Source organism: Chamaea fasciata, unplaced genomic scaffold (assembly GCF_029207755.1).
Source record: "Chamaea fasciata isolate MVZ Bird 193981 ecotype frontalis unplaced genomic scaffold, bChaFas1.0.hap1 SCAF_4, whole genome shotgun sequence".
Taxonomy (NCBI): domain Eukaryota; kingdom Metazoa; phylum Chordata; class Aves; order Passeriformes; family Sylviidae; genus Chamaea; species Chamaea fasciata.
The window spans coordinates 72,592,233-72,615,652 of record NW_027094089.1 but is presented as its reverse complement, the minus strand read 5'-3'; the positions used below and the strand labels follow the sequence as shown (position 1 = coordinate 72,615,652).

Here is a 23,420-nt window from a genome sequence, read left to right as displayed (position 1 = left end):
AGCTGTTCGGGCAGGACAGACCTTCCTCTTCTGGCTGCTCCTTAGCGGGTCCTGGGGGAGGAACGAGCCTCTCTGCCCGTGTCGGTCTGTCCGGCCGTCGCTGACGGGGGCGCCCCGCACTTGGGAGGTGTTCGAGAGATGATGTTGCTGTCGCTCCGCTGCTGCCACATCCTGCTGACGCCCTCAAGGGCACCCTTGTGCGGGCAAATGCCACTCACGTAACCCAGCAGGGCAGGATTGGCCCCTGCAGCAATTATTTTCGTTTCCCTCACCTCCTTTAGCCCGTCTCAAATTACCTGGGCTCCTGTCAGTGCCCAGCCTTCTGCTCCCTTTACACTCTGTGCTCGCTGCAGGCAGCAGGACGTCCCTACCTCCAGCTCCAAGGTCAGTGTGACTACACATATATTGCTTTTCTAGTCTCAAACCATACCATTTCAAAAGCAAGGGTTATTAAAAACTGGTTCAAAGCACCACAGGATGGTGGTGTTAATTTGGTTATAATTTATTGACTTGTGTAAGTACTTGGTAGAGGGAAGTATGTGCCAGCCCCCACTGTGCAGCTGCTTCAAATAATGGAATTGAAGGATTACTAAGGCTTGGAAAAGACCTCTAGGATCATAAAGTCCAGACATTATTGCTGCCCCTTAAGTAACAAATTTAGTTAGAGAAAGATAAGACTCTTTGCAGATGTGTAACAAGTTTGAAGAAAATGTCTCTAATTACATGAGTTTTTTGTGGTTTTGATTGTAGCTCTCTGCACTGCGAAGATGAGAGGTTTATACTGCAAAATGGCACCAGATTGGCTCAGGAGGGTGAGCGGTGCCTACACACTGGCTGGGCTTTGGCAGGAGAATTTGGGCGTCTGGGTCTCACCTGGTTGGGTCTGACCATCCAGACCTTCAGCTGACAGAAACCAAAAGTCATGGTGGTACCAAGGGGTTGTTGTATGATCTATGAAGATTTACCATGTCTTCTCTACTCAGACGAATCTGGTCACAGGTTCATAGTTTGGAATTTTATCTTTTTTTTTTTCTTTTTTTTTTTTTTTTTTCTTTTTTCCAAAATGAATAAGTTTTATAACCATTGATTGTCCTCTGGAATTACAAGGAGGAAGAAACTGATATGTGGTCGATATTCTTGGTAGAGATGTTCCACGCTGTGATTAAGGCACTGTCAGAACAATGTCTGCACTTGGTGTTGTTTCTGCACTTTGGAGACTGTATCTCAAAACCCAGATGAGTCGAAAGGGTTTGAGTGATGCTGAGGGTGAGCAGTGAGAAACTGAAAAAAATCACCAATATTGCTTTATGAGGTTGGATATTATAATGTGTCTCTTATTCTCTAAACTGTAGTGTGATGTAGCAAACCAATAGAGATGTAAACTGATTTCTGGGTGTCTAAAAATGGCCTCTGAGGCGAGCAGTGACTCATGACAGTCACTGCAGATGTTTCTGAGGCTCCAGAACCTTCCATGGATGGGCAGGGAAAACTTTCCACTGCCCTCTGTAGGCTTTAGTTCGAGCTAAGGATGGCTTAGAGGAATTACTTCTCAAATATGAAAGGCCAGGCTCCCTGTCCCTGCACCACGTGAGGGTCCAGCTCAGCACAGGGATCCTCTGGCTAAAGAGCTTTGTGGGTAAGATGTGCACACACATCCCCTGTGGTACTGAGCCTGTGTGAACTTTAGCTGTGACTCTGCCATTCCTCCAAAATGTCACTCAGGATCACATGGGGTGGCAATTAATACCACCCATGACACGGCTCAAATATTTAATCTACCTCTATTTCTAGAAATGTCACTGTAACCCTGGCACTTTCCTTCACTCCAGGCAAGTGTGAAATATTGGATAACCAATACCCGTGTTTAAAAGCACCCAGCAAAAGATGGAGCTGGAAACTTCCTCTTTACAAGAAGTTCAAGAAAGTGAAGAATTAACAGGGAAAACACTTTTTAAAATTATTTTTATTTTTATTATTAGAAGTAGTTGTGAAGGTCCTGGGGTTCAAACTGTGTTTACAAAGAGCCCCTCCATCTGAAGTGACACATGCAATCAGTTCGGGCTGTTCTTCAGCCAGCGCCAGATTTGCAGTAGTGACTTCTTTTAAACCTTGGTGCTGGCCTTTGTCTCCATTTTTTGTGCATGGCAGGTGATACAGGTAAGAAAATACAGTTTAAAGCCCAAGATACACTCCTGGCAGGATAGCAGTGTCCTGAAGGTTGGTTACAGGTAGCTGAGCAGAGCGAGAAGGGCTGTGACCTCTAAGATTGTGACCCTGTGGACACGTGATGACTCAGTGGCCATGGCATGTGGGACTTCTGCCCTGGGAAAGGCAGGGCTGGTTTGATTCTGCACTGGCTCACCCTTCATGGTACCAAGGGGGTGAGGATGAGGAGGGTGGAAAGAGGAGCCCTTGGTTTGCAGACACTGGAGGCCACCTGCTGTACTGGCTGTTACTCTGAGTCAGTGCTGCATGTACTCTGACCCTGCGGACACAGCCCCACAGGAGGATTCCTAAGGAATTAACCCAAACTCTTCATTATGGAGGGGACCTGGTACATGCCAGTGGTTTATGGGACAGTTTCTGTGTGCTCCTCCCCTGTGCAGCAGCATTTGTGCCTTCACTGAGAGGTGGCACAAGCACAGATGACCTTGGGAGTAAAACTTTACAGGACTTTGTGACAAAGGCCAGCCCCCCAAGGCACCGAGCTGTGCTCCATCCCCTGGCCTGGAGCCATCTGTCAGCCTGGCACAAAGACATCCTCACCAGTTAGGGAGCAGCTATTCAGAGCATGAGCAGACTGAGATAACGAGGGAAAATGTACAAGGCAAGGCATGGAAACGTTTTGTCAAGCCCATGCCCTCAAACATCTTGCAGTACGCTTGAGTAGTAAGAGGAAGACCCAAACCCAATCCTGCCTACAGGTGGAATCACCTGTAGAAAACACCTGGTGCAGAATATGAGCTAGGACATGAAATCTGAGCCTCCATTCCCACCCCGGACAGGAGCACAGACAGGCTGCAGGTGACAGCAGAGCAGCTCAGCCCTGACTGGCACTGGAACAGCTCAGTTTGGGTCACATCTCTGAGTATTTCTTACAATGGGCCAAAATATCTGCATTATTAAATTGTTTATGAAGAAACTGCCTCTCAGTGTGCTTATCCATTACATTTTTGAGAAACAGTTTTTTTGCTACAGAGCATTATCTGAGTGACACATGATTGAGGTGTCGTGCCAGGAATCTTAAGAGTCTTGTTAAAATCTAAAAAAATAAAATTCTTAAGGTTTATACCCACAAAAGGTGTTGTGTCTAATCACACAGAAATCAGATCTCTCTTGGACAAATGACACAATAATAATCAGTGCAAGTTTAGATGCCACTAGTCCTGTCTGAAATAAAGCCCAGATTCTCACGTAGATTGTGGTGGACTGAAGGAACTTGAAACTTATGGAAGGTTGGTGCAATTAATGAACCACTTACCACAGATAAAATTTTATGTAGAAATTGATAAATCATAATCAAGAGCTCTTTAAGAATTTTTTGTCAGTGCCTTCAGAATCCCTCAGCAGAGAAGAAAACTCCTTTGCTTATGAGGAGACATTCCAATTTAAAGAGAAAATAAAAGTAATAGTAAAAAAAAAAAACAACCTTGATGGGACTGATATGGTTGCAGACAACCCCATCACAGGCCATTGATTCAAACTGAACAGATATACAGGCCAGGAATTGGAGTTTTATTTATTTATTTATTTTTACCTCAGGTTGATTAATCCATAGCATTTATTTCTCTTTTCCACAGCATACTGTCTTTAAATGGTTTTGAACACAAAACAGATGCATTCCTAAGGGAGGCATTCTTCTTCCAGCACACCTGCTCAGCTCAGGCAAACACTCAATTCCTTTCCATGGGTTAAAACTGACACCCTCAAAATTCTTCTGGTTGTGAAACAGTGTTTTTTCCCTTTCCCAGCTGCACTATGGCAGCACCACAGACACTCCAAAGAAAATGGATTTTCTATCACGGGCACAAGGGAAGACACTCAGGAAACTCCTACAAGAGCAAAACCTGCACTTTCAATTTTTAGGCTGTGCAGTGACTAAATTACCCTGATGAAAGTGAAATCTTAGCAGTGGAGCCTTAAAGATGGTCTGTGGTGAAACCTGAATCACAGCCACAGTAAATCTGGTAAAGGGCTCCTAGGAAAAACATAGTCCTTTAATGAGGTAGTGATGGTACAAACCTACTGCAGTGGCAGGCTGACAATTTCTGTGGGGAAAGAAGAGCTGAATATATTAATGATTTGAGGTAAGACTTGACAAAAAGCTTTGGTGAGGATCTTTCCATAGTTTGGAGCCATTGCATTCGGACTCTTTTCAAATAAGTATTTTAAAATGCTTGTTTTGAAGCAATGCATTACTTAAAAATCATGCTATTTTTTGAAGGGAAAAAAATGGACTCTCTCCACTCCCACGCCCAAATGATGTTGTTTCTTGTCAAATAAAATTTCTTATGCATTTTGCACCCTCTTTTTGTAAAAACTTTTTTTGCTAAGCTGTACACCAGGTTTTTGAGCAGTCTGTGCTGTTTTTGTGGCACTGCCTGTGCTGCAGGACATTCATACTCAGGACTAGAGCCCACCCATGTGGCCAAAGCTGTGACTGAGTCACAGCACTTGGATGGAAAGCGTTATACTCACTTTCCCATTGCACTCCAGATGATATTTTTCTTGTCCTAACTTTCATGTTCCCCATGACCCTCGGCATTAGACAGTCACAAATGATGGCAATTTCATGCTGCCATCAGAAGGCTGTACCTTCAACTGCAAGAAGAGACGAGTACTTAGGCACTGTATTTTTTTAAAAAAAAAGAGGGAAAAAACCCCTGTCTTACTCTGGTTTATGTTTTTGTAGGTAGACAACCTGCACAGTCTGTGGCATCTCCAGTGTGGGAGGCTTCTAAGAGCTGCCAGAGAAGTGTCTGTCAGGTAAAGCAGAGCCTGCCTGAGGGTCAGGAAGATCTTTTCTGTGGTCCAGCAGTGCCAGACTCTCCTAGGGATGAGCCTGCAGCCACAGTGGGAGATAACACTGCCCACCGGGAGAGTAGTTGGTGTCCGGAACATTATAAATCTGGTGATAAAGCTCCTGCCCATGCCTGGATGTGCTGTGGGGATTAAAGCCCAGCACATCCAGGCATGGACAGGCAGAAAAAAGAGTGAGAAGGAGTTCTCAGGCTCACTCAGCAGCAAAGTCACAACCTCCCACATGAGGCATGGCCCAAAGCTTGAACCCTCTGGGTCACCAAAAAGGTCTCTTAGCCTTTTTAAACTGGGCTCTTTCCTCCAGGGCTTATCTCTTTCTTTTCACAGGTGTTTTATTTCCCTCTCTGCTCACAGGTCCTGGTTTCTGTCTGCACCTTGTGCCCCAGGGTGCAGCTCAGCAGAGCTCAGGGAGCACAGACTGAGCCTTTACCATGGCGCACACACACAGCCCTTGGAGCCACTGCTCTGGGGACTCCTGACAGGTCATAATTACCCTACTGTGCCTCACACTTCTTCCTAAACACACCCTGCACCTGATTCCTGTAATTTATTCAGATGTACAGATCATATTTGTCCCTTAAACAACACAGGGTTCAGAAGCTCCCAAAAAACCCACACTGGTGGAGGTGCTGATGAGTGCCTGGGGTTGTTTAAGTCATAATATCATCATCTGCAGTGGGATTGTGATATGGCTGATAGTTTGCAGGACAGGTTTTTGACTGCTAGCCAATTCCTTGCAATGGTGACACAAACTATAAATACACAGAGCTGTTGTGAAAATACATATGGTGTTTTACAGACATTTAGGTATGACAACAATAGCTCTGTGCAGATTAGTCATAAGGAAATATTTCCAGAGTGTAGGATGAGGGTGCTATACAGTGAAAAGGCACAAGAATCATCTGCTATAAACACAGAAATGAAATCATCAGAAAAATCTCCATCAGAAACCTCTGACTCTTGATTTTATTTACAGTCAAACACACTTGTACTGCATTTTGGGAGGCAGAAATCCTGCCAAGAGCCTGTCCTGCAGCTCACCTAAATGAATTCATAGATTCAGAGAGAATCTTTCAGTGAAAAAAACCAAAATTTCTGTCAAACAGTCAGCACCTTTCTCTGGAAGTGACATTATATTAATTGGATATTGTGTTTCAAAGGCATGGAGGAGTCAGAAGGAAAAGATTCTGGTAAAAAAATTGCAGCAGCACAATAGAGGATGTGAACTAAATAGAGAACTCCAAACGTGGAACACATCATGTTCCTTATCTCACAGATGTGACTGACATAGAAAGAAGACACTGGTTTGCAACATAAAAACATGCAAGCACAGAAGAACTTTTTACCAAGTGAGAAGATAAAGGTGCAACATTGCATCTGTCTTTGGGAAAGAGTGAGAAAGATAGGGAGGTAAAGGATTTGGGTCTAACTAACCCAGATCTACAAGAAAATCATTGGGAATTTGCTCACTAAAAATAAAAACAAATGCTTTGAGGAGTTTAGTATAACCTCCAAAAAAATGGTGAAGAGGTTGCATAAAAAAATCACACTTGAAAAAGACTTTTAGTAGGATAACTCAAACAGTAGATCCTGGAAGAAATGTCACGGGTTTTTTTGTAAATCTTCCACGCTCATTTCCCAAAGGTGATGTATCACAGTCCAGGTTGAAGAAAAAGCTTCTGTCTCTTACACAAATTGGAATTTAGATTCATAGAATTGTCCTTTATTTGGGCAAGAGTTGTATCTTCCTAAGGAACTCACAATCACCAGCAATCCTAATCCAAATCTGATTCTTGTAATGAAAAACATGCATTGCCTCCTTCAGACTCCCAGAGAACATGCCAATTTCTCAGCCAGCCTTAGGTCTCAGACGCATTCCTTTTCCTAACCTGGAAATGAAACTCAAGATAATTTTAGTAAGGAGGTAATATAAGAGTGGATTTTTATTTGAAGGCCTTCAGAGGCAGTTATGGAAAGATGTCCACAAATGCAGAACTAAACAGGACAAATATATGTTATACAGCACACAAGTAAATCCCTGAATTTCACTGAACACCCCAGAGGAGCATGAGGCACTGATGGAGATGAGTTTGCTGAGCTGTGAGGTGAAGTGGGGGTGCTGCTGCAGGGCTGGTGCTGGAGCTGATCACGCCTTGAGAGGCTACCTGGAACAGAGGCTGGACTGAGTTACAGGAATAAAGTGGGGATTTATTCAAAGGGCTTCCAAGGATACTCCTTGGGCAGTGCAAGAGCCTGGCCGTGGCTCCACCCAAGATGGATGCAAGATGGATGACTGGTCACGAGTTTTCACACTTTTATAAGTTTTGGTCTATTTACATAACCATGGGGTTAATTGTCCAATTACAGCTTCAGGTTATGAACTCCCATCCTCCCAGATTGCTCTCCTCAGTTCACTGTTGTTTACACTTCTTTTGGCCTGAAGCTGCAACAGTGTCCTTGGTTCCAGGGCTGGAAAAGGAATGTTTTGTCAAACTACCTTGTGGGGAGAACTTGCTAACACTTTGTAGGAAGTTCAGAGTTATATACCAATGCAGTACAGATTCCAGGAAATATGAAAGCTCAGACTTGAAGGCATCCCTGACCCTGGCTGTGCTCCTTGCAGAGAGGAATGGCTGGCACCTTCTGCCGTCTCCTGGCCGGGCGTGCGGCCCCCGCACTGTTCGCTGCCGCGGGCACGGGGGTGCTGGCCACGGGCTACCTGCTGGGCCAGCACAACGTCAGCGCCGCTGTGCAGGAGAAGAGGAAGCTCTTCCCCCCCAGGTAAGCACAAGGCAGGGGCAGGGTGGGGAGGGAGGCGATGCCAGCACAGCAGCACATCCCCACCCTTGGGTGGTGTGACACAGAACGCAGCATGGCTGCCAGCATCTCCAGCTCTGGGCAGCACCAGTAACAGCCTGCAAGGGATGTGGTGATGCCCTGGAGTGGCCACCTAGAACAGAGGCCAGGCAAGATCAAGAGAATAAAGTGGGTATTTATTAAAGGCCTTCAATAGATACACCTTGGGCAGTCAGAAGCCTCCCAGAGGCTACACTCAAGATGGGTGATGGTCATGAGTTTTTCAGAAAATTATAAGTTTGGTCCATTTGCATATCAGGGGTTAATCCTCCAACTACAGCTTCAGGTAATGAAGCTATTTAACCCCAGTTCCACCCCTGCCCCTCCCCCCCCCGCCCAATTCACTTTTGTTCATACTTTTCAGGGTCTGAGACAGTAGGGTGTCCTTGAGTTTCAGGCTCAGAGGGATTGTTCTGTCTGACCAAAATGTGAAGACAGTAGCTAACACTCTGTATGGAGTTTAGAGTTCTACACTAATGCAGTACAGGATTTGAAAAATATAAGAGCTAAAATCCTAAGGCATCAGTGAGATTATATCAGATCTCAAAAAATGCGCCCAAACCAACCAAAACCAACACTGCTGAATGACATCAAGCCAAAGATATGCCTCAAGTTTAGAACTATGTCATTATATTTAACTCATCACCGACTAACCAGCTTTGCTGGTGCACCTGTTGAACCTGTTGATTGTATGGACTCTGCTACAGGGAAATGTGAAAATATTTTCTCCATGCAAACAGTAATAATTTTCTATATTACGGCTGTACTGGAAATACTCCTGATTCTGTTACAAACTGACTGGCTGATTGTTAGGCTGATTAATTACAGGCCTTCTTCTCTGTAGATTGACTTTGCCAAAGGTAGTGTGGATCAGGCTCTGATAGACTCATTTTATTATTTAAGTAATTTCTACAATCCTAGCTAAAATATATTCTTAGAAAAATACCACATTTGTACATAAAGCAAATCATTACCAAAACAAGATATTTGAGGACTGACAGAGTTGAAAAATCCCTCGCTAAAGACTAATATCTTTATTTTCCATGGCTTCATACACCCTACCACTTTCTGCAGATAATAATGCATTAAACCAAACCCTGGTATTTCAGAAGAAGCACTGCCCAGCTGGCAGGTCAGACAGTCCCTCTGATGTCCACAACGCTGTAAGAGCACTTGGGGCTGCAAACTACAGTGCACTTCATCTAAACTTTGATATCTGTCTAACTGGACAAATCACTGCTGGGGCTCTTTCCTGCCAGACTAAGCTGTCTCAGTGGGGCTCAGTGCCCTTTCAGATCTCTCTGAACCCCACTTCCCTGATGGCCCCGAGCAGCACAAAGCACATGGGGTGCTTTGGGGTGCAACATTGGGTATGTTCAGCATCAGGACCTTCCTTCCCTCCTAAAATCCAATGCAGCACATAAACCAAGAATAATTACACTTTTAGCTTCACAAACTACCTGGGATGACTGTCCAGGGGACATAGTAATGCCTCGGGTTCCTCTCCTTGCAGCGCTGACTACCCTGACCTGCGCAAGCACAACAACTGCATGGCCGAGTGCCTGACGCCGGCCATCTACTCCCGCCTCAGGGACAAGATGACCCCCAACGGGTACACCCTGGATCAGTGCATCCAGACCGGGGTAGACAACCCTGGACACCCCTTTATCAAGACGGTGGGCATGGTGGCCGGGGACGAAGAGTCCTACGAGGTAAGAGGTTTCCACAAGACCGGCTGGGTTTGTGCTGGTGGTGTCGTTCTCATCAGAAGATGACAGATTCCCAGTAGGGTGCATGTCCCTAAGACAAATTGTGTCCCAGAGGGTACATTGGGGGCAGGCTAGTGTTTTCCCTGCTTCTCCCTACTTTTCCACATTAGGAAAAGCTGGAACATGTGGTATTACCACAGGTGCCCCCTCTGCTGCAGCTGAAGGTAATAAAATGTACCTGCTTGGCAGCAGCTGATACCTGCCTCCAGCAGCTGCCCTTCTTCCTGCCACTAAACCTAATTTATGGAAAAACTATCCAACTCTGAGAGACACCAAATGAACATAATGTGGAAATCACATTGTGAAGCAGCAGAAGCGAAACAGAAATGTCTTCTGGGGAGTGCCAGACATCACTGCGCCACAGCCTTTGGATCGTGAGGAAAACTGAAGACAAACAGCATTAGGGTGGACAGTTCATTTAGCTCTGCAATGAGAAGAGGAAATCAAAAGAAAGACCTCACTGTTATTGACCCTGTGGTCTGCTTCCTTCATGCACCTGCAGTGGTGCCTGTTCCTCTGCAGCCTCCCCACAGTGTCCCAAGTGAAGGTGGGCTGGGACATCTGCCACTCCAGACTCTCTGCCCCTGGGTTTGGTGCAGATGTGCCACTGCTGCCCACCTGCAGGGAACTGTGCTGGGGCTCTGTGTGGGCACACCTGAGCCAAGTGGCTCTAACCAGGACTCTCCCCACAGCAGGGAAGGCTCAGGGTACCCCTGCATGACCTAGAACCAAGAGGGGGCTCTGGGGGTGTGTTCTGGTTGGCAGTACACCACAAACCCCAGTCTGGTTTTCCTCTCCTTGTCTGTAGTAACTGCAGACAGAAACTTCTGCCTGGAGCTGCTGTGAGGATACATTTCTGTGATGCTGCAGACTCTATCTAGATTCTCTTGACTCTGCAGGTGTTTGCTGAGATTTTTGACCCTGTCATTAAGGCAAGACATAATGGTTATGATCCACGGACAATGAGGCATCACACGGACCTGGATGCATCCAAGGTAGGACTGAAATAAAACAATGAGACAAGAAAGGCTCTGAGCTGCTTATTACAGTGACGATGCTGTAGGATATAGTACTTTCATTTTTCTTGATCCAGCTGTGAAGACACAATTTTATGTTTAAGAGAAATGGAATGCCAGTAATGGCCCTGTCAGCTGCATCCCATGTTCTCAGCAGAGAATCAGTCCCAGCTGTACCAAACATTTGGGACACAGCCTCACTGGGCACTGTGGGTCCATTCATGATCACAGACTCATCAGAAAGTGGGTTGGTTTGGAAGGGACCCTAAAGCCCATCACATTCCCACCCCCTGCCATGGGCAGGGACACCTTTCATATCCCAGGTTGCTCCAAGCCCCATCCAGCCTGGCCTTGGACACATCCAGGGGCAGCTACAGCTTCCAACAATTCTTCATCCCAGGATGCCTGTCCTTGCTTTTACCTTCTGTAGATTTCCTTTTTGTGTCTGAGCTTGTTCAGCAGCTCCTTGCTCATCCACACAGACCTCCTGATGTTTTTTCCTGATGCCCTCTTCCTTGAGATGCATCACTCCTGAGCTTGGAGGAGTTGATCCATGAATATTACCTAGCTTCCTTGGGCCCTTGTTCCATCCAGGGGTTTTTCCCACGGTGCTTGGCCAAGCAGATACCTGGAGAGTCTGAGGTCTGTTATCCTGCAGTCCAGTTAGTGATCCTGCACTCCAGCTGATCACCACTTTAAAGGGTGACACCTCCTTCTCATCTCCCCTGCCTGTCTTCCCAGGGAGCCTGCATCCTTCCACTCCAACTCTCCAGTCACAGGAGTGTCCCTCCATATCCCTGTGATGGCAGTGAGATGGCAGCCCTGCTGACATGCACACATCTGTCACCTCCTGCCTATTCCCCATGCTACAGTGTTTTGTACAGAGATTTCAGCTGGACCTCGGATGAAGCCACCTCTTGGTGTGTATGGAATTCCTTGGGCTGGAATTCCTCAGATTAACATGAGTCCAGGGCATGGAATGAAAGCAGGAGTTGAATCCAGTACCCCCTCTTACACATGATCAAACCTACCATGCAGCTCAGTATTTCCAGTGTGGTTTAGCTCATTTTGAGCTTCCCTTTTCCAAAGGATCTTCCTTACCTGACCCTCTGCCTCTGCCCATATCCATATTTTCCAAAAGCCATGTGGACTCCTTTATATCTGGGGACCCTGAAGGACTAGCTGGCTATTCCAGCATGATCATACAGCTAGAGAAAGGTGTTGATCCTAAAAACAACTCCCAGTGCCCAGAGCTCTCAAACGGCTCCCGCTGTCCTGGCTATTTGTGACTGGTGGTGAGGATGCCAGGCCTGGGCAGAGAGCCGCCCCCAGCTCTGCACGGTGGGGTTTGGGCTCTGCTGAGGCCCGTGCCCTGAGCGCTGGTTCCCCCGCAGATCACCCACGGGCAGTTCGACGAGCGCTACGTGCTCTCGTCCCGGGTGCGCACCGGGCGCAGCATCCGCGGGCTCAGCCTGCCGCCCGCCTGCTCCCGCGCCGAGCGCAGGGAGGTCGAGAACGTCGTGGTCACCGCGCTGTCCGGCCTGCGGGGCGACCTGTCCGGCAAGTACTACAGCCTGACCAGCATGACCGAGCGGGAGCAGCAGCAGCTGATCGATGTAAGTCCCGCTCCGGCGCCAGCAGCGCCTTCGCCGACTCTGCTTTAGCCTAATCTCCACCTTCCGCAGGGGCACATGCTTCCCTGCAGAGCCCAGCAGGATAACCATACCATTAACCTGTACCTAATGGCCTGTCAATGTTTTTAATGGGATAGCGAGCCGCCCAGGGTCTGTATTTCTGTTAAGTACCTCACTGTGCAGGTCTGAAATGTGGGTTTATATTCCAGAGAGCGAAGCCTGTGTCAAATCAAACTCAAGTAGCTGTTGCCACCTCTCTGAACAAGTAGTGAGGTATATTCAGGACATTTCCTTTCTCATTTCCTTGAGCAAAGATCGATGCTTTCTACATAAATAACTAACCATTCTAACTACAACTATTACACTGAGATAGGTATTACATGGTATCTGTATCCTATACTGTGGGGTGGGGGACTTTGTCTGCAATTTCTATACATCAAAATGACACTAATTCTAATTTCCCAAAATTTGGCTGCAATTTCATAAGTGAACAGTACGCTAATTCTAGTTTCCCAAAATTGGCCTATTACACCCAGGTGACTTTTTCCCAGTCCTGTCATTATATGTAAGGAATTGAAGGATCAGGCCCATAACAAGAGTTTTCATTGTCACACAGATGGAAACACAAGGATTTTCATCATGGATTTTGTCACAGCATGTGACATGTCAAACAAAGCTTGAATGTGCATTTTAAGTATCCAAAGAAATGGCTGTACTGTCTTAGCTATATTCATGGCACATTATTCCATAACATCAACCAAAGGGGAGCTGATGAAGTAACATAACTATTTATAACCCTGGAACTAGGTGTCTGAATTAACCAGGAGTTAAAAATTTATGTAAGGTCAGTAACTTTTTAAATTGAATGTCCCCGATAATATGTTGATTGACAAGATGTTGATGACCTATTGCACTTTTTATTTTTAGCAGGAGACAGGTCCTCAGGAAGCAGAGGTTGAAACAGAAGTGTGGAAAACGTAATTCCTTCATTGTTTAAGGCTAAATCCTGTGAGAAGTGAAATAGGTTTCACTGACTCAGCATTTTATCTCATTTTGTTTGGTTTCCTGATTGATAATGCAAATTTGTAGAGATCAGACATTGATGCTGTAACCTGAGATTCATTCCTTACCTCACAACACTGCTTATCCTCTCCAGCACTTCAGGACCTGGCACCTCTGTGGGATAAGGCTTCCTGCCAGCTTTTAAAAGGCACCCTTTGAGCTCAGTAAGATCAAAGTTTATTTCAGTGAGATAAATCAGTGCTACTTGAATTGCACTCAGCACAGAAGGCATTTGATGTTTTGCAGATTTGGGCCATATGTTCATGAGGAAAACTAACAGCTCTTTTCTTGCAAAAAGGGAAATTTTTGTTTCAAGCAAAGTGTCAAGTGGAGCAAGCTGAAGAAGGAAATTTTGTGTTCCTTTGAAGAACAAAGAGAACTCTACACCTTTTTTTCCTTCATGGTTGGAGTTCTTGCTGCACCGTGTCCATTACAAAGCATTCAAAGTGAAATGAAGAATATAATAATAATTATTACATTCTTCATTAAGGGAAAAATGAAGTAAAGCACATCAATGTGTTTACCACATCGTATGCCTTCTGGATAGATTGCCTCACTATTTCTGGTTAAGCCCTAGGTTTTGTTTTTTTTTAAAAAAAGAATAAAACCAACAACATTTCCAGAAAAAAAAAATCTCAACATTTGATATGGCAGTGTTCAAGGAATTATGAAATAACAGCTTTTTAGCATGCACATGAAAATGAATAATAAAATACTTATTTTCTTTGGGGAAAAAAAACTCCAAAACAATCAATTTAAAAAAAATCTAAACTATTAGGCATGGAGGAAGGTTGTGACACAGCAAATGCTACATTTATTAAGTCACAAATAGCACCTCTGTTAAGGAACATAACAAACCTGTGATTCCAAAAGGTTGAGATTAGCACTGATTTAATTTCTACCTTGAGTTCATGCTCAGAATAAATATTTAAATCTCCATGATGGACAAGTATTTTTTCAGAACTTGTACCTTTTATTGTTTGGTTTTTCTTTGGTTTTTATTCAATCTTTAAGAACTCCTTGCCTTCTCCTATGCTGAAATGTGTCTGAATGCAGGGAAGATCTCTGGAGCCAGGTCCTCCAGAGCATCTTTTGGTGTGTCCATGCGGATTTAGGCCCCACCTCCCATCCCTCCCTGCCTTTGAAAAGTTTTGGGCAAAACATGTCAGCAAGCATCCACAAGACTTAAGAAAATCACCTGGGTAAAGAGATTTTAGTTTCCAGGATGAGGAACCAGGTTCCCAGACTGTACTCTGCAATTTGCTTATGCTTCCACTGCCTTCACCACAAATGTATTGGACAGCGTTACAGTGCTTCCTGGATAAACTGGAGTTTTGTTTTCTGTGTCTCCTTGTCTCCCTTTGGCCCTGTCTTGGTGCCCAGGATCACTTTCTGTTTGACAAGCCAGTGTCCCCTTTGCTAACATGTGCTGGGATGGCCCGTGACTGGCCGGACGCCAGAGGAATCTGGTATGTTGTGTGACCTGCAGAGTCCTGTGTCCTGCTTAAAGATCATCTTACAAACCTCCTTGCTTGTCCTAACCCTGCATGCACTCTGGCCCCACACTCATAACATGTCCAGTTCGCTTTAAAAAGAGAAATGTTTTACTTCCCGGGGCTGAAAGTAACCCTTCCCTTCAAATGAGCTGGATGAAAAGGAGAGAGGGAAGTTGGATTTCCTGCTCTGTTCAAGGTCTGTTTCTACTGTCACAACACACTTGATGCTGGCCCAAATACAGTATCTGCTGTGGAGATAACAGCTCAGAGTGCCCAAACCGACATCTAAGGATACCTCATTCGTTGTTTCCGCAAACAAACAGAAGTACCAACAGCATAATTACTAAGCAGGGACTTCCTGAATAAAACAGACCTGGGTTTTGGCTTCTTTTAGATGTGAAATATCAGGGAGAATGGGGAAAAAATTAGTGTGATTGGAAAGTACTTCTGTAAGCCACATCTTGAAAATTTGCCTTTCTCTTGCAAAAAAATGTTGTCAAGAAGTGTGCGCATTATGGAAATAATTTTGCTTTTGCTGATTTCAATCCTGTCCTTGTTATGGGCCGCAGAACCATTTACACCAACAGCACTGTCAGCAATAGCACAGTTTAAATGCATGGTCCTGAAAGCAACGGGGACACTTTTTTAACTAAAAGGGGGAGGTGAGTTGGGCCAAACTCAGACTATTTATAAAACCCTCCCTCAGCATTTGTGCGTGACTGAGGAGGAGGTGACTGGACCTGGCCTGACCCAGTGTCAGGGCACAGGATGTTTACACCTGCTCAGCATTGCACTGGCCAGCTCCTACTGCAAAAAGAAAAAGGAGACACAGCAAAAGATCAGCTGAAAGTCAAGCTCTCAGTGATTGTGAACTTTCACTTTCATGTGTCTTAAACCTGGTGATATTTCACTGCTGGCACAAATGAGTCTGATCCCATCAATCACCTTCTACATGCCGTAGGAAGGCAGTAGTAGGAGACTGGCCAAGCAGAGAAAAAGCCAGAAGTGACCCAGCACTTAACAAAGCCAGCCCTGACTGCCTGTTTGAGGCAGGCATGGCTTTTCAGGGGTTCTGTCCTTTGTGGCAGAGCAGGGTCACTGAGGGATCCCAGACACATATCCTGAGGGTTGCAGACACCCAGTGCTGCCAGGGACACTGGGGTTTGAGGTAGGGGAGAACAAGATTAAGTGAGCACACATTGCTTGGCTTCCAGCAGCATGTAGGTGTTTGGGTTTTCCGAGAGCAATAGAACTCTTCCCTGAGGACAAAGGGTGCAGAGCGTGGCTTCTCCTCTGGCTGCATCCCCAGCTATGCTCCTGGTGGAGGACCACATGTTTTCCTTGCCCAGCACCACAGCAGCATGATGTGACCAGAAAACTCTTCTCCCACTGTGCCCAGGAGACCCTGTAATGCCATAGGCATGAGGGGTCCACTGGTGGAACCAGCTCCAATCCCTCACTGCAGACAAGAGTTTTATTATGATATGTTTAACGTCTCCGCTGCTTGGAAAGACTGTGATAAAACTAAGGATGCTGAGAATTATTTCTCAGGGCTTGCCTTTTTAAAGATATTAATTTTTTCTCCTCTCTTGGTTAGGCACAACAATGAGAAGACATTTCTCATTTGGATTAATGAAGAGGACCACACCAGGGTGATCTCCATGGAGAAGGGTGGCAACATGAAACGTGTCTTTGAAAGATTCTGCCGTGGATTAAAGGAGGTAGTGTCTCAGTGAGTTTATTATTCATTTGTTCACTGCTGTCACCCCTGCTTTCTGTGGTTCACACTGAGCTGACATCTCCAGGAGCAATGAAATGAAGTCACATCAGTCCACACAACAACTCACATCAACACAGCTAAAGCAGGAAACATGGGCAGATTGCTCGCTGAGTTGTAGGGAAAAATAAAGAAATACCTTTTTTTTTCCTTTTTCCTTTTTTTTACCATTTTGTGCCTGCAGACTATGGGAAATCATAAATGAAGCATCATATTTCACTTGTTTGATTTGCTTGATTGAAGACTTTATTTGGCCCATCCTCCTGGTTCTCATTTCTGTGTCTGGGAGCAGAGTGGAGGCTGCTGAGGTTGTGCACAGGACTCAGGGTTTAGGACCCATGCTTTTGAGGAGATATGGGCGTTTGTGATCCAAATGCTAAGAACAGATAGTCAGGGCTCCTGGGTATTATTTTTGTCTAGCTAATCACAATGATAAGAAAGGCTTCCTGGGTCAGGGTGTTGTTTAAAACAGTTTTGCCCAGACAGTCCAGGTATGACTCAGGCTGGGTCTGGGCCCAGTGCAACCCTCTGACCTGCTCTGGCACAAAAAAAAGTTGATTTACCAGAGAAATAGAACTTTACTGTGCCCCACAGGTAATATCAGGGAACCCTGGAATGGTTTGGGTTAGGGTTAGGGTTTGCAGTGGGTTTTGGGGCACAGAAAAACAAAGCCATCTGATTTATGGTCTTTTGGCATCAAGGTGGTTACTTGAGAGTTTCCAGGGTGAGTTCCCAGGCACACCTCTGAGACTGAGCAGCGCACAGGTGGTGGCCCAGGTGACACAGCTACCAGGTGGTGTTCCCAGCTTTGCCTCTGCTGTTAAGCTGAGCTCATGCCAAACTGTGGACATGGAAAGCGGTGGGGCAGCTTCAGGAGCTGTGCCCTCAGCAGGTGTCTATGGCAGCAAATCAGGTCTAGTTTCCCACCATCAGTTGTGTTGTCCTCACAAAATACAGAAATGAGCTTAGGATAGTTATTTATTCTGTATCCTGCTGACCTGAAGTATTCAGCTCTATTCATAGGAATCTTGTGAGTGTGAGATGGTTTATGTATCCAGTTCTCCTCAGGGGCAGATGAGAACTGAACTGAAATTTTATAGGGTTTGCACAAGCCTAGATGAGTGAACAGAGTACCAAGTTGTTCAAAGGGCAATACAACCTTATGGTTTTTCTGCAGGTAATTATTTCGCTCTCCTGTCAATTCTGGTCAGAGACCTACTAATGAGTAGTCTTATCTACAAGCCGTGTTGTCTCCTCGTAATGGAAGTGTGGCATTTAGAGGTCAAACGTCCTCTTCAAGGAGTCATGACATCAGCTAGAAAACTACCCCCAAAACTCAGGTTCAGCCCCTTCTGTTTGCTTTGGAGTGTTTGGACCCCTTTGGGGTCCTGTGTTGCAAAGTTGTTTCAAAATTACAAATTTGTTGTAAACAAATGGCAAAAGCCACAACACTTAAGTGAAGAGGTGGCTCCATGGGCCAAGGCTTTACCAAAACACCATGACAGGGAGTTTTCTGATGAAGTGACCAAGAGTCTGTAAGATAGTGGGTATGAAAAGGTGGTGAAGACATCCTTCTGGTACCTGGGGAGTGCAAACATTTGTATCACACCCAGACCAGACTGTGCCCAGGTGTAAATTCCTGCCACTCCTCTGGTATCTTAAAATAAGACCCTTGTTTATGCTGCCCTTTTTGTTTTGTTTGTGTGCTGCCACCGCAGGTGGAAAGGCTGATCAAGGAGCGGGGCTGGGAGTTCATGTGGAACGAGCGTCTCGGGTACGTGCTGACCTGTCCCTCCAACCTGGGCACGGGGCTGCGCGCTGGAGTCCACGTCAGGCTGCCCAGGCTCAGCAAGGTACACGGCATTTAAATGTGACATTAGTGACAAAAGCCAGCTCTCCTGGTGTGCAAAGGAACAGAGGAGAAATGACAGCTTATAGCAACTGCTGGCTAAAAGGATGTGTGTAACAAGGTCCTGGGGATAGTGCACGCCTAAACCAGCATGCTGTAATTCTGCAAATTGCTGTATTTGTTATGGAAATCAATCTGCTTAGCAGGAAGCCACAAAGATGGGCTGCAATTGAAGGAGAGAAAAAACTCTTCACCTCTTCCTGTCCTTCTGGCAGTGCTGTAGGGATCACAGCATCACAATGACTCTGCTCAATACACACAGTGGAAGGCAATAAGCTCAAAGCTGTTTCTCCTGACAGGATCCCAGGTTCTCCAAAATCCTGGAGAACCTGCGGCTGCAGAAGCGTGGCACTGGTGGGGTGGACACGGCGGCTGTGGCTGACATCTACGACATCTCCAACCTGGACCGCCTTGGTCGCTCAGAGGTAAATGGCTCTTTTTGGGGTTTCTTTCTGTGTTCCCCCCTTGTTTTTTAGCTGAGATCTGTACTGATGGGTCAGTTTCCCTCTGGTGAACTCAGTGGATCCATGGCAGTTTTTACTCCTTGTGAATATGGTCCAGTGGAAATGCTCACTGAAAGAAAAACTGTTAACATGCATGAAGTGCATGATAAATGTTGCTGTTATGGCAGGGAAAAAACCCAACTCTAAGCAAGCTGCACAAATATGACCATGAGCTGAGGACCTCCATGAGGGTATGCGGGTGCTGGAAGGAAGCAGGCACAGAGTTCTGACCCACCCAGGGACTCAGGTATTAGAGCAAAACTTGGCGAAGGGTGCTGTGTTCCTTTCACTACTGAGTCACACATTTCCTCCACAGTTACATAGCAGCACAAGGCTTCCACTTCACAGTATCTGAGAAGCTGGGGCTGTTTTCACGTGTCCTGTGTGGCTCTCAGCAGAGGACACAAGAGAGCTGTGTTTAAATCAGAGATTTAAATCAGGGCAAAGATTTAATTGTGAGCCCTGAGCCTTCCCTGTAGGGCACAGACTGTAGCGAGATGGGTGCACCTCAGACATTTGCTGCAAAGCCATTTCAGTGAGAAGGAACGTTTGTTGTGCCAGAGCATGGAAATGACCCTGCAGCCTGGAGCAGCTGCTGCCCTCCTGGCAGCTCAGGTCTTGCACCTCATTCCAGCCTCATGTTTATAAGGCAGAGCAGTTCCTAAATGCAAAGCTAGTGAGGATGGAGAGAAACAGCCATGCCCAGGAGCTGCAGCCTCCTCCCACAGCTCTGACTGAGCCAAACACCAAGGCCATGGCAGGTTGGATATGGATGCAGTCTGGTCCTGGTGTTGCAGCTCAAGACTTGGGGCCAGCCTCATTCTAGGCAGGTTTTCATCATAGAAATATAACCCTGGGATAATGCACCTGGGTGACAACAGTATTAAGCCAGCCCACAGTGCCTTCCCTTCCTGGCTCACCTACCAAGAGGGCGGAGCCCAGCCAGGTGACCTCTGCTTTCTGATCCAGATGTGCCTTTGAATGTCCCCATAGGCATGGACAGATGTCTGGAAACTTTAAATATTGAAGTTTGATGTAGGCACTTGTGTTCCTTTGAATCTAGAACGAAATAAGTAACAGGGAACAAAATAAGTAAGAATGAAATACTATTAAGCTGTATTATTTGCCAGAACAGCCCATGACAAAGACATCTATTAACACCTGACACATCATCATTTGTGTTTTATATTAAAGTAATATTAATAATAAAAAAAGGATTACACAGCATGATTTGAGTCCTGCTGGCAGACAGTCTAAGCCTACAAATATTTGCTTATATCAAGAGTTCCACTGAAGTCAGTGATGCCTCCTACAGCAAGGATCCAAAGGATTAAGGCAACATATAAGACACAAGCCCTACCTTGGAGATTCTGAAATTTAAATAAGACAAGGCATACTCAAGGGGATAAGAAAATTTTTATTATAGGATAAAGTTTTTCCAGTACATAATTAAATAAATTCCATTATGTGGTAAATGTGTTTGCAGAACTGAATTATGTATCCCAAAGGTGCAAGATAAAACTGTTTGTATTTTTGCTCTGTTTCCATTATTGGTCAATGCAAACTTAATAAGAAATTTGTTTTCTTATGGAGGCTGCAAATTCAGACCTCTGAATTCCCAACACAGCTAGTCTGTAAAGACAATAAAATGAACTGCTAAGCCACCAAAATGCTTTATAGTAAAAACAAATCCCTTGAAAATCAGCAACTGTCACAATAAAGAGACAATAGGATTTATTCTTTGCACTTGGTTTTAACTAGGCCATCATTAAAGGTTGCTAATGAACCATTTCATGGAGATTAAGAAAGATCAGCTTTATCTTGCTGTCTCACAGTGCCACAGGGTCTGTGGTCCTTACATGTCACCTGTCTTCTGGGGACAAGGACCCTTGTATTCTCCAGGAATTTTGAAACAGGTTACAAAGACACCACCACCCGTGGCCATACAGAATTATGGATTTTGGTGCTGCTCTGGGACTGGAGTGCATCCCACCCCTGGCAGTGTCACTCTGATGCCTTGGAGTGGCTACCTAGAACAGAGGCGAGACAAGATTAAGAGAATAAAGTGGGTATTTATTAAAGGCCATCAAAAGATAGACCTTGGGCAGTCAAAAGCCTCCAAGGGGCTACACCCAAGATGGATGATGGTCACGAGTTTTTCAGACAATTACAAGTTTTGTCTATTTGCATATCAGGGGTTAATCCTCCAATTACAGCTTCAGGTAATGAAGTAATTTTCTCCAAGTTTGCCCCCCTCAATTCACTGTTGTTTATATCTTTGAGGGCCTGAAACAATAAGGTGTCCTTGAGTTTCAGGCCTAGAGAGGAATTGTTTTGTCTGAATAAAATGGCTAAACAGTAGCTGACAGGGTATGGAGTTTTAGAGTTATACACTAAAGCAGTACAGGATCTGAAAGATGTAAAAGCTAAATTGTAAGGCATCAACTCAAGAGCTGGGAGCAAAGGAGTACTGGATGCTGCAGAGCCAGGATGAGTCCCAAGCTGTGTGTCCTGATCCCTGGCAGCACAGTCTGGCAGGAGGGGCAGGGTCCTCCCGACGGCTGAGGGACCACCCCAGCAGGGCCATGGCCATCTGCAGGGGAAGGACACAGCTCTGCTTTGATGAGCCTCCTCAGGCACTGTGAATGTCCCTGGTAGTCCTGACCTCCTCTCAGTCCCAGTCACATCCAGGACAATCACCCTGAGCTTCCAGCAGCCTTCAGGGCTGGTGTGAACCACGACAACAAGCCTCCTTCTGGCTCTCCTTGCACCAGCATCCCTCCCAATTCATTTCCATGTCTCTGTGCTCCCACAAAGGTTCATGCAAGCATGGGGTGTTTGGGGCTTGGGAGCTGGAGAGACACAGCAAGGACTTGAGTGCTTCATCAAGCACTGCCTGGCAAGGCTGAACACTCACAGCACAGCTGCTCTGTGTCCTCACCCTTGTGCAGTGTGGGGAACACTCTGGGCCAGGCATCCCTGCTCAGCAACACCTGGGGAGCACCCTGCACCCTCTCCGGGGTCATGTTTGAAACAGGTCGCTCAGCTCCCCCCTGAACATTTCATACAGGGACTTTTGCCTGGTTGGTTTGTTCCTGTGCAAGCACAGTTTGGTGGAAATAACTCTAGGGCCCTAATCAAAAGTTTCTCCTGCTGGGGGCCCAAACTCAGGGTTAACAGGAGAAAGGAAATATTGTGGCTTTGCACAACCTGTACTCCCTGTGCCAGAGGAGGTGTGATGTCTGTGACTCACCTCACTTACAGCTTTGTCTGCTGTTGTGACAGCACAAGCCAACTTCCTACTCTTCTGTTAAGAGATGAGCTAAACCTTCAGTTACTACAATTTTCTCCTTGTTGTTGCAGGTGGAGCTAGTCCAGATTGTCATTGATGGGGTCAATTACCTCGTTGACTGCGAGAAGAAACTGGAAAGAGGTCAAGACATCAAGGTGCCACCACCCCTGCCCCAGTTTGGCAGGAGATGAAGTTGCTGCTGATGGCTGCAGCTGAGTGCCGTTCTGATGGAAAGGCACTCCTGTACATCTCTGTATAAATGCATTGTGTAATAAAACACTACCTGACACCGGAGGTCTCCCCCATGCCTGGCTGCACTGGCACAAACTGGTCTGGGTGCAGCTTTACTGGGGTGCACCCATACAACCTCCGTGGGACACTCTTTTTGGGGGGACTGCTTCCCTTGGTTAGTGATAAGAAAAGTACCACATCAACCATGCAAAAGCACAGATCTCTAGCAGCACTTGCACTTCTGGACATATTTACAATGTCTCCTACAAGCACTTTGCTCATTTCTGCCCTGTGCCCTTGGACTGCAGCAAACTGGCCCAAAACCTGGCAGGCAAATCAGTTTGCTGATATTCTGCATGCCACCTAAACCTGCCCAGCACAGCCTGCTCCAGGTCCCCTCCTGCAGCTCTCACCTTCAAAGGTAATGGGGTCTGGCTCAGCTGCCATTCCCCAAAGTGCCTGAGGATGTGCTGCCACTCTGAGGGACATCTCCATGTTCACCATGGTCCCACGTGCTCAGCAGCACAGTGGAAAGGAAAAAAACCCAGCAAGTTCTTACAATCCCACTGATTGCTTCTTTTTTGCATATGGAAACACAGTGTTTCACAGCCAGAACACCAGTTCTCAGGAAGGTCCCTGGGTGAGTCATATCTGCAGAGATGTGGCTGGATAGCTGGCCCATAACTGGCTACAGACTTTAAAAGTCACAATTGGAGGTTAATTGAGAGCTAGATGGTGAATTAGCTGCTCTTGAAAATCAGCAGCATGGTGTGCTGGCTCAAAAGGAGAGCTGCTGAGTGTAAAGCAGGCTAGAACTTCCATGTGATTACTGTTA

The 23,420-nt window shown here is 45.9% G+C and overlaps 1 protein-coding gene across 1 annotated transcript; it reads left to right on the top strand.

The window, feature by feature from the left end:
• The first annotated feature begins 314 nt into the window (after window positions 1–314).
• CKMT2 (creatine kinase, mitochondrial 2) lies at window positions 315–22,648 on the top strand. The gene is made up of 11 exons (XM_066181958.1): window positions 315–384; window positions 4,913–4,986; window positions 7,664–7,821; window positions 9,410–9,608; window positions 10,565–10,660; window positions 12,076–12,297; window positions 14,761–14,846; window positions 16,471–16,594; window positions 18,369–18,503; window positions 18,859–18,984; window positions 22,426–22,648. Exons 3-11 carry the CDS (start codon window positions 7,670–7,672, stop codon window positions 22,543–22,545), a joined length of 1,260 nt encoding a protein of 419 aa, XP_066038055.1. The 5' UTR covers window positions 315–384; window positions 4,913–4,986; window positions 7,664–7,669; the 3' UTR covers window positions 22,546–22,648.
• The last annotated feature ends 772 nt before the right edge of the window (window positions 22,649–23,420 follow it).

Coding starts and splice junctions, on each gene's coding strand:
- CKMT2 (XM_066181958.1), top strand. CDS start 7,670: ATGGCTGGCACCTTCTGCCGTCTCCTGGCCGGGCGTGCGGCCCCCGCA. Junction 7,822..9,409: donor AGGAAGCTCTTCCCCCCCAG/GTAAGCACAAGG, acceptor CTCTCCTTGCAG/CGCTGACTACCCTGACCTGC. Junction 18,985..22,425: donor ACCGCCTTGGTCGCTCAGAG/GTAAATGGCTCT, acceptor TTGTTGTTGCAG/GTGGAGCTAGTCCAGATTGT.